Source organism: Urtica dioica, chromosome 2 (genome assembly GCF_054948205.1).
Source record: "Urtica dioica subsp. dioica isolate 48M chromosome 2, U.dioica_male_clone48M_v1_H2, whole genome shotgun sequence".
In the NCBI taxonomy this organism is placed as follows: Eukaryota; Viridiplantae; Streptophyta; class Magnoliopsida; order Rosales; family Urticaceae; genus Urtica; species Urtica dioica.
Window position 1 is genome coordinate 48,569,532 of NC_142757.1, and position 14,768 is coordinate 48,584,299.

The following is a 14,768-nucleotide window of genomic DNA, read 5'->3' on the forward strand; positions in this document are numbered from 1 at the left end:
TCTAGCAATGATGTTGATGATTTGTCCAACAAGTTCGGATCGGTGAGACTTACTCCTCAAGACCCGGAGTATTCGTACTTGTATTATGAAGGATTTTCCTCTTATTACAAAAACCAATATTGTCCACCGCCACCTCGCTCCCATCATTACCCCAATCCGACCGCAAAAAGATTATCGTGCAACTCTTTCTCTATTGGTATGACTCAATGAGAATACAACTATCATTTGTAAACGTACCAAAGCGCATATGCTCATTACTTGAGTTGATATGATTATGTATGACCATTAGCCGAGGGATATTGCCGAAGTAGTCATTTTATTGGTTGTTTTTGTTGAACTATGTTATTTTATGGATTGTATTGATCTTCTTCATTTTAGAATGTACTTTGTATTACTTTATCCCAGTTTTGCTGATGGAGCAACGCCGTTTTTCACCTTGAATTGTTTCATTAAGTACTAAAGATATTGTATATTATTTTTTTTATCCTATTTTATGTATGAATTTTTATAAATATTTGTTTATTGGATACCCTCTCGGTAAGTTCGGTATTTGCTGGTAAACCACATCGATAATTGTAAGTTCACCGATATGATTTATACTATTTTCATTAGATACTCCGATAAATTAAATGTATCTCCCGATAATCTAACAAAATATGAGTCTCGATACGATATCAGTAACTGGCTGTGTTTGACATAGCTTTACTTAAAAAAAAGGGGTAATTAAGCAAAATAGCCATCTTAAACGTTGAGAATTGCTAAATAGCCAAAGGTTTTGTAAATATTAGGTAAATAACCAATTTTATATATTTACAAATGTAAATATTAAGTAAATAGCCACTGCCATATTAAGCCACGTCATCATTTATGGCTATTTACCTAATATTTACCAAACCTTGGTTATTTAGCAATATCAAACGTTTAAATTGACTATTTTTCTAATTTTTTGTTAAAAAAGTGATTTTATAATAGCTGTACGAAAAAACTGTTGTTTTAAAAAACAGATGAGTATTTGGTAAACTATTGTAAAATAGTTGTAGCTGTTAACAAAAGCTGATTTAGTGTTTGGCAAAATATATATCAATATTTATAAGTAATAATTATTTATATAAAATATAATTAATAATAATAATAAGATATTTTTTGGTATATAAAAAATATATCAAAGTTGGTGTCTATAAAATGTAAAAAAATAAATTATAAATTTTGGTGACGTCAAAAAAATTATTTGATAAAAGCATAAAAAGATAATTAGAATTAAAAGTTAGTGTAAGAAAAAAAGTTAAGAGAGAGAAACTACAAACCAAAAACTAAAACTACGTATAAAAGCACCGTTTGACATATCTTTGTTTTTAAAAAAGAGTTTTATAAGCAACTAGGCCACCTAAAACGTTAGGTTTGGGATCTAGCCTATGTTTTGAGTTTTTTAGGGAAATAGCCAAACGTAATAGGTGGCAAATTATGTTTTACTTTTTTGTCCTCAGTTTTTTAATTAGCATATTTTTTTTTTCCTTTTTTTGTGCGTTAATTGTTTCTGATACGTAGGAGGCAGTTATTTTGCTTTTGAATCATTATCCACATTCTCTCTCTCTCTCACTCTCTCTCTCCAGCCACTCCACAAATCGGATCTGGGCGTTTTCTTTCTCTCTCTCTCTCTCTCTATCTCTATCTCTCTCTCTCCAACCCGAGCGTGGCTGCGCCCGACGAGATCGGCACCGGGTGGCGTCGGCCTAGGAGCGCCGGGGAGAGCCGAGTCGACCGGCGTGGAGGCGTGCTCGGCGAGGCGGGCCCGGGCGAAGGTGCGCCGGCCCTCGTCGGCGCTGTCTGCGCCGGAAGCATCGCCAGAGGAGACCCAGGCGGCTCTGGGGCGCGCGCGGCCTGGGTGGAGTCGCGCAGGTCGAGCCGGGCGCTGGGATGGGGGCGCGCGCGGCCTGGGTGGAGTCGCACAGGTCTAGCCAGGCGCTGGGATGGTCGTGTCGGCCCTGGGCGGCGACGCCGGGACTGTTTGGCAGGCGAGCGGCGGCGATGGAGGCCCGGGCAGCCTGGGCCCGGCCTTCCCCGATGGGAGGCGCACCTTACAATTAAGCTTATGTAGTATATTATTTACAATTATTTCCATTTATTTCGAAACTAGATCTGGGTTTTTTTTTAACCCAGTTCTCAGATCTGGTTTTTAAAAAAATAGTACAGATTGTGTTGTTACAGATGATTTATTTACAGTTATTTCCATTTATTTCCATTCAAGAATGAGATAATTTCCAGTAATTTACGTTTATTATCTGTGTTGACAGGTTCTCAACAGTAACGCCAATCTTGGTGAGCCGTTCTAGATTAGCGTGCCACGTATAACAATTTTGAAATTTTATGTTATTTTCTATTATTATTGCCTATTATTTAATATAAATATATTCATTATTTCCATTTGATCTAGTAAAAGGGCAAATTAGTCTATTAATTATTGACACCTAAGCACGTTGGCTATTTCCCTAAAAGTTATGAAACATAGGCTAAAAACAAAATCTATAGTTTTAAAGTGGCTATTTTGCTACAATGCCCTTTAAAAAAGTGCTTTTAGATTCAATTTTTGAAAAAAACTGTTTTTTTTCCAAAAACTGATAAGGTGTTTGATAAACTGTTTATAAAACGGTTGTTGCTGGTAACAAAAACTGATTTAGCGTTTGGTAAAATAAATATATTATAATAAAAGACTAAAATAGACATGTTCTTAATAATTAAATAATAATTATTAATATGTTTATATATATATATATATATATATATATATATATATGAATAATATTTTGTACGAAGATATTACAGTATTTTAAATACCAAACTTAAAAACACTTTTTTTAAAAGTTAAGAATCTTATCTTTTTCACGCTTTTGAAGTTTTTTGTAAAAACAGTTTTGCCAAACATCAAATAAGAAGATATTCAAAAACACTTTTTAACTTTTAGAAAAATCGATTTACTAAACGCTTAAATATAATTTAACTAAAAAAAAAAAAAAAAAAAGCTAAAATCCACTGAGCATAGCCACTATATATTGGTTGGGACTTGCGAATACTCTCACTCTGTGTTCGTAAACCTCACTTTTCGTTATTTTGGATTCATTTGAAAAAAAAGGCACTTTTCCAATTTCTCTCTCGCTTAAGTACGTGGTTTGTTCTTATTGGTCGTTCGATTATTTCCTTAGTTTTGTTTAATCTGTGAGATTTGGTCTGTGTTAGTCGGAGATTTACTGGATTGATTTAGGGTTTTGTGCTTGGATTTTGGGTTTTTGTTAGTATTTGCAGGGAAAATATGGGAAGCAAAGATTTGTCGTGGAAATTGGCGGATCACCCGAAGCTGCCAAAGGGAAAGACGATCGCTTTGGTTGTTTTGGATGGCTGGGGTGAAGCCAGTCCCGATCAGTACAACTGTATCCACGTCGCTGAAACTCCCACCATGGATTCTCTCAAGAATGTAATTTTTGTTTCCCGATTCTGTTTTTGCGTCTGTTTCGGAATATTGATGGATTCATTGGATTCTTACTTCTAGAGATTGATAGGTTTCGGATATTTTATCATTTTCCCTTTGCTCTATGCATGTGCTCTGGTTTGTGTGTGTGTGTGTGTGTGTGTTTCCTTCGATTGGATTTGAGCTAAATGGTGCTTTGCTGTGAAATATGCATGTATAAAGTTTAAGCCAGTTTTTTTTTTAATTTTTTTTTATGTTCCTCGCTGCTAATAAAACTGATTTCTTAACGTCCCAGTTTTTTTTTTTTTTTGCTTTCTGATGTAGCGTTTATTCTATCTTTTCAAATTTTTTCTTTGGCTTTCTGATGTAAAAGCGGATTGATTCAAAGAGAGTGAGAATAACATCTGATATGATATTGATATGGAATGGCTGTGATTTGAACAGGGTGCTCCGGAGAAGTGGAGGCTAGTGAGGGCTCATGGTAAAGCTGTTGGGCTTCCGACTGAAGATGACATGGGTAACAGTGAAGTTGGTCACAACGCCCTCGGCGCTGGACGTATTTTTGCTCAGGGGTGGGTTTTCTTGTATCTTTTATATATTTATCTATCTATAAGCTTACATACATAAATGGGTTTTCTTTCTTAAATTTGTGGTCTGTCAAGTGCGCTTGAAATATTGCTAATCTTTCTTGAAACCGTATTTTCCATGTTTAGGGCGAAGCTTGTCGATCTTGCCCTTGCCTCTGGAAAGATTTTTGAAGGAGAAGGTTTCAGTTACATCAAAGAATGCTTCGACACGAACACATTGCATCTTATTGGGTTGTTGAGTGACGGTGGAGTTCACTCAAGGCTTGACCAAGTCCAGGTAAGTCCGACTCGGGAAGCTATTTATTATTTTTTAGTAACTGTTTCTTTGTGTTTTAATTGTGATTATTATTATTATTCTTTCATGTAGTTGTTGGTTAAAGGAGCTAGTGAGAGGGGTGCTAAGAGAATCCGCGTTCACATTCTTACCGATGGCCGTGATGTCTTGGACGGTTCGAGTGTGGGGTTTGTTGAAACTCTTGATAATGATCTCATCAAGTTGAGAGAGAAGGGCATCGATGCGCAGATTGCCTCTGGAGGTGGTCGCATGTATGTCACTATGGATCGTTATGAGGTATGAAATGTGTTCGGCGTCTTTTTGGTATTTTAGTAATCCAACTGTATTTGGTGTGTTAATCCAAGTTTATCATATTGAAATGAATCATATTAATATATTGAGATGACCAATAATATATATTATTATAATGGAAAGTTAATTTTTAGTGTAGAAAATAAAGTCCAATTTTAATTTGTTGGACTATTCAAGTTATACCAAGGTTACTAAGTGGTGGTGGTAATCTGAATAACACATTTTGTAACTTTCATTCTTAGGGAATCCTAATACCACATAATGTGAAACAAGGTAATCGATAGAATTTCCTCAGATTCCTGCATAAAAAACGTGCTCGGCGAGATATATAAACAATTAAGGGTTTTATTTTTTTAAAGACTGAGGATTATACTATCGTTTCTCAGTTGAGTTACTTTAATAGCAATCGATTATTTTGCAGAACGATTGGGATGTTGTGAAAAGAGGATGGGACGCCCAAGTTCTCGGCGAAGCCCCTTACAAATTCAAGAACGCCGTTGAAGCCGTCAAGACTCTGAGAGCCGAGACCAAGGCCAACGACCAGTACCTTCCCCCATTTGTCATCGTTGACGAGAACGACAAGGCTGTGGGACCCATTGTGGACGGCGATGCTGTTGTCACATTCAACTTCCGAGCGGATCGGATGGTCATGATTGCAAAGGCGCTCGAATACGAAGATTTTGACAAGTTTGACCGAGTTAGAGTCCCGAAGATCCGTTATGCTGGCATGCTCCAATACGATGGCGAGCTGAAGCTCCCAAACCACTACCTTGTTTCTCCTCCCGAGATTGACAGAACTTCCGGTGAATATCTTGTGAAAAACGGTGTCAGCACCTTCGCTTGCAGGTTTGTGATCTAGAATGTTATAGCTTTTATCAGTTTACTGATGTTAACATGATAATGTCATATTGATAAACTGATAATAAATACAAGATAGTCTGGTTTTCCAGAGACCTGCAAATCCCCCAAATAGTAATGCGCATTTAGATTTTTCAATAATTTTTTTATAATGACAGAAACCCAACTCTTTCTCGGCGTGTTTGTTCTGACTTATAGGAGGTTTTAATTTTTTTTTTTTTTTTTTTGTATGTTTATAAATATTATAGCATTTGCCTTCTGTTTTATTGTTGTGCAGTGAGACTGTTAAGTTTGGTCACGTTACCTTCTTCTGGAACGGAAACCGCTCCGGATACTTCGACTCTTCGTTGGAAGAGTACGTCGAAGTCCCGAGTGACAGTGGAATCACATTCAACGTCAAGCCAAAAATGAAGGCTGTTGAGATCGCCGAGAAGGCAAGAGATGCGATTCTCAGCGGCAAATTCCTCCAGGTAAAAATTACATCGCTCTCCATCCAAAGTAGTGTTCTTTATTCATTGTTAAAGAGATCTCATCCGGTCTGTTGTTTAACTTTGCGATGCCTTTTTTTTTTTAGGTTCGTGTCAACTTGCCGAACAGTGACATGGTGGGACACACCGGTGATATTGAAGCCACCGTTGTGGCCTGCAAAGCTGCCGATGAGGCTGTTAAGGTAAATAGCCAATTTAAAGTTATGAATTTACAAAATAGCCAAGGTTTGTCTTAATTTAGTGAAATAGTCAAAATGTGCAATAATATGGTTTCAAATTTTTTTTGACCCCAAGAGTAATTTTTTTGAAAGTGATAAATTGTTTATAATAATCGTCCAAAATTTTAATCTTGGCTGTCAAAAAAATTTGAAAACATAAATTTGGCTACTTTGCTGAAAAGGTGAAACTTTGGCTATTTGACTAATCAATAACTTTCAAATAGTTATTTTGTACAATTTTTCCAATATTTAAAGGACTTTTTTTTTCAGAAAACCAAGACTGAATTTTTTCGCCATCAAGCCTAGCAAGTAAAACCCATTAAGGTTTTGATTAGCAATACTAATTCTGTGGCTCGGTGACTACAGATTATTCTCGATGCGATCGAGCAAGTTGGTGGAATCTACGTCGTGACCGCAGACCATGGAAACGCGGAAGACATGGTGAAGAGAAACAAATCGGGGAAACCCCAGCTTGACAAGAACGGAAACATTCAAGTTCTCACCTCTCACACTCTTCAACCGGTAAAGCCCATCATGATTAAAGTCTCAAGTCAGGTTCAAGGTTCAGTTATGGAATTGTCTGTAGTGTTTGATTCACGATATTTTTCTTTTCGTTTAGGTCCCTGTTGCGATTGGAGGCCCGGGACTGAGCGCCGGTGTTCGGTTCCGCAACGACGTTCCCGAGGGCGGGCTCGCCAACGTGGCTGCGACCGTGATGAACCTTCACGGGTTCCAGGCGCCGAGCGACTATGAGACGACTCTCATCGAAGTCGTCGATAACTAAGGCCAACAAACAAAAAAAATTGACTTTTCTTTTTTAGAAGAATAAATTTTATCTAAATTTTGATCCAATCCAAGGCTGTGTAATGCTACCTTGCGGAATAAGTTACAGAAACTTTTTGTATTTTCTTTTTCATTGCCGCTATGCTATTATTTATGTGGCGATGAGGCGAGATGGTTTTACAATATATGTCTTGTTTGATTATTTCTTTTAAACTTTTACTTGTTGCAAAATCACTCTGTTTATTGCTACGAGAAAACCGCTAACATCGTAAAGCGAGTATGACATTTCTATGAAAAATCAAATAAGACCTTGTCGTGATAACAAATTGGCTTTGAACCAACACTGGCATTAAACAGTAGAATTGAACTAAATATTGAAATGGAAAAGTGGTTCATGCATGACAGAAATGGAATAATATGCAATATTTTTGTTATTTTTTACGCAATCATCTCGTTCTTTCACTTTCTGGGCCTATTAAATATTAATACATACACTGATCATTTCATTTGATTGGCTTACTTGTCTGGAATTGAGCAGGAACCGAATTAAAGATTTAGCAATATAAGCAAACTATTCGTCAAGGAAACTTAATTCGCGTACTTAAAATTACACTAACGAAAGTTTACCTTGTCTCCGATATCGGAAACAAATATCAACGAAAACGCTGCTGTGAAACCTGATTTTGCAACCTCCATTTACAAAGGTAATGAGTGAAAATAACGAAGTGCACCCAAATAAGACCAGACCAATAGCAAGGTGATAAGGAATTTGGATTGGTGGCTTCTGAATATCAGATAAGTAAAAGAAAAAAAAAAATGAACAAATTTGTTTCACTCTATCAGCTTGCACAGTGACCTAGAAATTGACATCTTTGACAGAAATTTCGGGTCGACAAACAAAGACTACCATTTGAAGAGTTCATGTTTCACTGAACAAAATGCGAATAAAAAACGATTGTGGCAAAAAAAAATTCAGAGAAACGATGATGCAGTTGGTTTCATTTAATTTTTTTTTTATTATCTTTTAATCAGCTAGATAAATACTTTCGGCGAACTTGAAGTATCGCTCTGGGAGACCTCGAACTCGAATCGTGCATGAAGATCTTAGAATTGTCTCTACATCTTACTATAAACAAAGAAGAACAAGAAACTTGCAAATGAAAGCACAGCTTGGGAGATTTATCTAACCATTGCACGGATAGCCAAATCACAAGGCTTGGGTACAAACACATTAGTCAGGGTTCACCGCAAGTAAGCTAAACAAATGTACATAACATCCAAGTGATTTAAACCCCGGAAATAAAAGCCTACTCAAGTCCCAGTAAGACCAAATCATAAAATTGAAGAAATTTGGCTCCAAATCATCAAGACCGAAGAATAATAATAAATAAATTAAAAAAGAGTACTTCATTATAAAGTAAGGAATTACAATGACTGGACAATGAGCTAGAGTGTGTTTGGTTGGGTGTAATGTTAATCACATTTTTTGGATTACATTATTTGATTTGAGTTAATGTTAAAAAAGATTTTTTAGAAATGTGATTACCTAATTAATGAGATTACTTTAAAATTGTAATCCTAATAACACCAAAAAAGTATTATTCAGATTAGAATATCTTTTTATTATTATTTTATTATATATATATATATTTATTATATACGTATGGATTTTCTTTTACGTACATAATTTTTTTTTAATTTCGTATGTATAATATTGTATACACATCTACACACACGTACATGCATATTATATTATATTATGAATGTAGAAATATATGCTATATATAATATTATATACGTAGATATTCATATATATATATATATATATATATATATTATATTAAATTATATTGTTAGTTTAAGTAGAGATACATATTACATTCAATTTGAAATTATGTACCTAGATATTTATATACATATATACAATATACATTAAATTATATGGTTAGTTTAAGCATATCAACAAATGAATTGAATATATAAATTTCATTTCTTATTATTTCATCTTGCACTAATTGTGTGAGAGGAAAATAATCTTCATCTAACGTAGATATTTTTTTGTAAAAAAAAAAAAAGGTTAACAAATACCATAAATTATCAATAAAATTAAAAAATATCGTATGGTTAAAATTAGATCAAATTTATATTTTTTTTATGAATTTTGTTATTTTTTTTGAAAGTTAATTTTTTTTTTTCAGTACTATTTGTTTATATTTTTATTAAATTTAATGATTATTTTATTTTTATGTTTATCTATTTTATAAGAGCAACTCCAATGCTAAGATGTGCTCATTTTGACATATCACTTTAAAAATTTGATTTATTAAAAATCCTTCCACATCACTAATAGCCATTTGTTTACTAAAAGTCACTCCAATGGTTGACAACTTTAAAAATAATTTAAAATGACCCACTTTAATATTTTATTATTTTATTTAGACATTGTTATTTAATATTTAGATTATATTTTTTTATATAAAGAAGCCGAGCATCGGTGCCAGGCAGGGACACCAATGCCCAAAAGTTGGTGGGACCCAGCTTTGCTCCAATGTTGTGAGCAACTAAAGGCTCTATTTATTTAATTGGCACTTCAGCCTCCGCGTTGAAGGTTCTCTAAGAGTTTTATTATTTATACTAGTTGAAAAACGCGCTACGCGCGAGTCAGCAATATTTAAAAAAAAAAAAAATAAAAAAAAAATAAGTAAAATAAAGTGAGTTTAGACTTTTAATTATATCAAATATAATATAATATAATATACATAAAAAAATTATACAAAATATATTGATAACAGAGGGAGGAAAAAAATTAATATACATACAAAAATTATACAAAATATATTTATGAAAGAAGGAAAAAAAAATTCAAAATCGGAAGTAAAAAAAGAATCAAAACCGGAAGGAAAAAAAAAATGGTTCCACGTGTCGCTGCCTAGCGGCACCAGAATTCAAGTTGAAATAAAAATATATACAAAATATATTGATGAGAGAGGGGAAAAAAATTAAAGGTCGGGAAAAAAAATAAACGATAACATATGTTATTGATATAGTATAATATAGTATTAGTATTATGATTATAATATACATAAAAAAAACATACAAAATATATTGATGTTTGGAAGGGAAAAAAAATCAAAATTGGAAAGCAAAAAAAAAAAAAATCAAAATCGGAAGTAAAAAAAAAAAATCAAAATTGGAAGGAAAAAAAAATGGCTTCAACGTGTCGCTGCCTGGCGGACCAAGATTCAAGTTCGAAAAAAATATATATACAAAATATATTGATGAGAGAGGGAAAAAAATTACAAGGTCGGAAAAAAATAAATGATAATATATGTTATTGATATAGTATAATATATTATTAATAATTATGATTATAATATACATAAAAAATATAAAAAAAATCAAATTGGAAAGAAAAAAATCAAAATCGGAAGTAAAAAAAAATCAAAATCGGAAGGGAAAAAAAATGGATTCCACGTGTCGTTGCCTGGCGACACCAGGATTCAAGTTGAAATAAAAATATATACAAAATATATTGATGAGAGAGGGGAAAAAAAATTAAAGATCGGGAAAAAAAATGATAATATATGTTATTGATATAGTATTAGTAATTATGATTATAATATACATACAAAAATTATACAAAATATATTGATATTTGGAAGGGAAAAAAAATTCAAAATTGGAAAAAAAAAAAAAAAAAACAAACCGGAAGGCTCCCTAAAAAAAAAAAAAAAAAGGCACTACGTGTCGGCCCCTGGTGCCGCCACGTGTCGCCTCCTGGAGGGCGCCACGTGGCGGCACCAGGATAAAAGTTAGAGAGGCATTGTCTCTTATTAACTATGTTATGGATATATGTTTAATGTAACATTCCCATGAATCTATTTGAGATATGTATTCTTTTATTCTTGGGAATCAGATTATGTTAATGAGATTCCTGATAAAAGTGAGAAAAAAACTGATAAATAAAAAGTAATTGGGTTTAACAGAATAATAATGATAAATAAATAAAAAGGAGAGGAAAAAAAAACTGATAAAATAAGTAACTGGGTTTTGAATTAAAGCTGGGAATTCGGAATTCCATGGAATTCTTATAAACCCATATCAATTCACTACCTAATATAAAAGGTAACTCGATTCAATACCCATTAACTTTTGTTTATCCAAATTTTACATAAAGCAACATAAACTGGCGGGTGTGTTCAGAGTCCAGACATGGATTTTTATCGAAATCTGGTTTGGTTAAAGTTATTAAGGACAAAAATAGACACATAAAAAATTAAACGATTAGAGGTCAAATTTGTCAAAAGTCAAAACACGTTTTTTTAGAGGGCTTAAAGTTAAAAAACACATTTTGTTTTTTTTTCTCTCCGTACTTCCTTCTCTGCTCTGCTCCTGGCCAGCTCCGGAGCTAGAGCTTTTCACCGGCGTTTCCTTCTTCTTCTGGGGGATGGAAGACCTGTGTGATAGGTGGTCTGAACTAGACATCGGAGAAGAGGAAGAGGAGGTGTTGGTCCTCGAGGAAGATGAGATAATTAGTACCGAAGTGAACCTCTCGTGTTGTCTCGTGGGAAGGCTCCTCAGGCTGAGACCGTTTAACAGAAATGCCTTGAAGACTATTATGGCGAGAATCTGGAGGACTACGGGGAAGTTGGAAATCAGCGATTACGATGGAGGTGGGTTCCGCTTCAAATTCGAGTTAGAGGCGGATAAGCAGAGGGTGTGGGACTTGGGACCCTGGACTTTTGATAAGTCGCTACTGGTTCTCGGAGATCCAGAGCGGGCCGAAGGTGAGGAACTCCGGTACGTGGACTTCTGGGTCCAACTCCATGGGGTTCCTCCGAGGAACCGGTCTGCTAAAATGGGAGAGTTGATTGGTAAGAGACTCGGACGGGTTCTCAAAGTCGACAAGGACAAAGGAGACCAAATCAGGGTGGACTTTCTCCGGGTCCGGGTGGCCATTGACATCGGGAAATCTTTGGTGAATGGGATTCACATCTTGATCGGGGAAGAGAAGACTTGGGTATTGTTTAAGTACGAAAAACTCGGCGACTTTTGCTACACCTGTGGCAGCCTCAGTCATTGCAGCTCTGAATGCCCTTCGCAATCTAACCAGGAAGGCGACGCTGTGAGGCCGCGTTTCGGGGCGTGGCTCCGTGGTGAAGTGCCGTCCAACTCCGCCAATGGAACCAGACTGTTTATTGGCGTGGGACCGCCCAGAACGATGGGGTGGGCTGGACCGGGAAGCTCGACGGCGAAGGCTGAGGCTTCTACCCCGTTGACCCCGAGGACCGAGTCGGCTAAGGCAAACGTTGACACTTCTGGGAAGTCTCCGGCGGACAGTAATCGAAGCAAGAAGAGCGATAGTGGCGGCTCCAATCAACCAGGGAACTCGGAGAATCGAGGCGCCGCGGAGATGGAGTTCGAGATGGGGGGATCAGGCATTGGCCACCCATCTTCGGAGATGGGTAAGGGGAATCCCTTTCCCCGACGAAGAAGGGAGCGGCCGAAGGCGAAGACTTCGTCGGCAACGAAGACCCAATCAGCGAGGTCGGAGAGGACCCGGGAGGTGGAGACACCGCCATCGACGAAGACACATGCGCCAGGCTTGGAGAAGACACAGGGAAACGGGCCCACGGTGGAGATGGAGCCACCGCCGCTAAGCTCAGCGAGAACCCAGATCCCGAGATCGGAGGAGTTCCAGGAGAAGGAGGCCAAACCGGAGGTGGGGACACGGCGGTCGAGCTCGGAGAAGAACCAGGCGTTGAAGACCTGGCCGTCGAAACCACAGAGGCCGGGACCGGAGGCGAACCAGGGAAAGGAGGCTCCGACGCAAACTCCGGGGAAGAGCTTGGAGAAGATAACCACGCCGGCGACGAAGCCATTGACGACAAAACCAAGCCTGGACGGCACTGATAGTGGGCCCACATCTGGTGCTACTGTGATCAGACCGTTGGTGGAGATGAAGGACGTGCGTTCTTCTCCATTTGGGCATGACAAAGCCTGGCCAAATCCGGATCTGGTGGAAAGCTTTCCCTTAGATGAAGGGAGAGTTGGTGAAGACACTGTTTTTTTGAATAAAAAACATGGAGACAAGTCTGATGGCGTGGGGCGCGAGAATAAACAAGGAAATGGCTTGGTCTTCTCTTCTGCCACTGGGCAGGCCATGTCAGGTGACGAGAATGGGCAAAAGGCGGGGCCCACGAGAAAACCCCTCCCTCAATTTGGGCTCACTCAACAAAAGACTTTGGGCCCTTCTTATCAGGAGCCCAGCTCTGAGAGGTGTAACAAGGCTGAGGGGAAAAAAGAGACAGGGCCCTTTGTTGGCGACGGAGGGCTGTCGGGTAGCGACACGAGGCTGGGAACGATGGGAAATGTCGAAGGAGGAGCAGGAAAAAGAAAATCGAATGACCGCCTCAGAGTTGGGAGTGTGAAGAGAATGGCGCGACTCATCGAGGCCGGCGACGAGGCAAAACGCGACCCAAAGAGGACCATCGACGCATCCCACGGAGTCCAGGCCCGATTGATCGAGGGCGGTGGAGGTGTCTCGCCAACGGGGGGCTCTGATACTGCTGCGGTGAAGAGAGTTTTGAGATCTACGCTCGACACACAGGTAAGTCCACCTATCACCTCTCATACTCCTTTAGAGACTCTTTTTCTGACACCCAAGACTTAGGGGATAGAGACTTACTTTATGCCACACATGACCTAGGGAGGAGAGACTTATTTTCTATTACCCGTACTTTGGAAGTTTCTAGTCCACTAGATTCGACCTTAGTAGTTTCTGATGAGAGAGCGGCGCTCCTCGAGAGCGAGGGCCGCCGATCGCGATGATAGGCGTTATATGGAACGTCCAGGGGTTGGGTAACCCCGGGACAAGGTCAGCCCTCCTTGCTCACGTTCGAGATCATAGTCCCGATTTTATTTTTCTTTCCGAGACTAGACTACGGCGTGAGGGGGCTGAAAGGGTGAGAGTGTTGTTGGGTTTCGATGGTTGTATGACGGTGGACTATCTTGGTAGGAGTGGAGGCTTGATGTTACTTTGGAAAGAGCCTGTGAGATTCCTACTCGGGACGTTTTCGAGATATCACATTGAGGGAGATCTGGTTAGTGAGTTGGGTGAGAATTGGAGATTTGTGGGGATCTACGGGGACCCTGTGAGCGCCCAGAGGAGGCATACTTGGGAGCTCCTTTGTCGCCTTCGGAGCTCTTTCACGGGTCCTTGGTTAGTTGGGGGCGACATGAACGAAGTTGCTTCCAACTCAGAGATTCGAGGAGGTAGAGACAGAGGTCCCGGCCAGTTATCAGCTTTCAAAGAGATGATTTTGGATTGCGACATCCATGACTTAGGTTACGAGGGTGACCCTTTCACCTGGCGCAGAGGAGGTATAGAGGAGCGTCTGGATAGATGCCTTGCGAGTCACGAGTGGAGCGATCTCTTCCCTTCGGCCACAGTTCGACACTTGAGTTTCTGGAGTTCGGACCATAGACCTCTTCTTCTGCTTACTGCGGGTTTCAGAGATCGCCGGAGGAGCAGGAGGCCGAGGCGTTTCTTCTTTGAGGAGTCGTGGATAGGTGAGCCAGAGTGCGACGAGCGGATCCGTAGAGCATGGGGGACGGGCCAGAGTGGTGATCAGAATCCGAGCTTAGCTGATGCGATCAGTCAGTGCAGACAGAGCCTCTCCCGCTGGGGAGGAGCGAGGAACAGAGAGATCAGAGACACGATCGAGAAGCAGAAGAAGATCGTTGAGATTGCGGGATGATCGGGCTCGGATTTCTGTATAGAGTCCT

General features: G+C 38.5%; 1 protein-coding gene across 2 annotated transcripts; it reads left to right on the forward strand.

Annotated features, from left to right (window-relative positions):
• Nucleotides 1-3,072: 3,072 nt before the first annotated feature.
• On the forward strand, nucleotides 3,073-7,182 carry LOC149405189 (2,3-bisphosphoglycerate-independent phosphoglycerate mutase). Of its 2 annotated transcripts, XM_089606927.1 has the most exons (10): nucleotides 3,073-3,155; nucleotides 3,289-3,466; nucleotides 3,905-4,032; nucleotides 4,174-4,324; nucleotides 4,415-4,618; nucleotides 5,055-5,479; nucleotides 5,769-5,961; nucleotides 6,066-6,161; nucleotides 6,564-6,719; nucleotides 6,817-7,182. In XM_089606927.1, the coding sequence occupies exons 2-10, from the start codon at nucleotides 3,305-3,307 to the stop codon at nucleotides 6,979-6,981; spliced, it is 1,680 nt and encodes a 559-aa protein (XP_089463053.1). In that variant the 5' UTR covers nucleotides 3,073-3,155; nucleotides 3,289-3,304; the 3' UTR covers nucleotides 6,982-7,182. The 2 variants fall into 2 exon arrangements, with proteins under 2 accessions (XP_089463053.1, XP_089463054.1); XM_089606928.1 differs by lacking the exon at nucleotides 3,073-3,155 and having other exon boundaries at nucleotides 3,180-3,466.
• The last annotated feature ends 7,586 nt before the right edge of the window (nucleotides 7,183-14,768 follow it).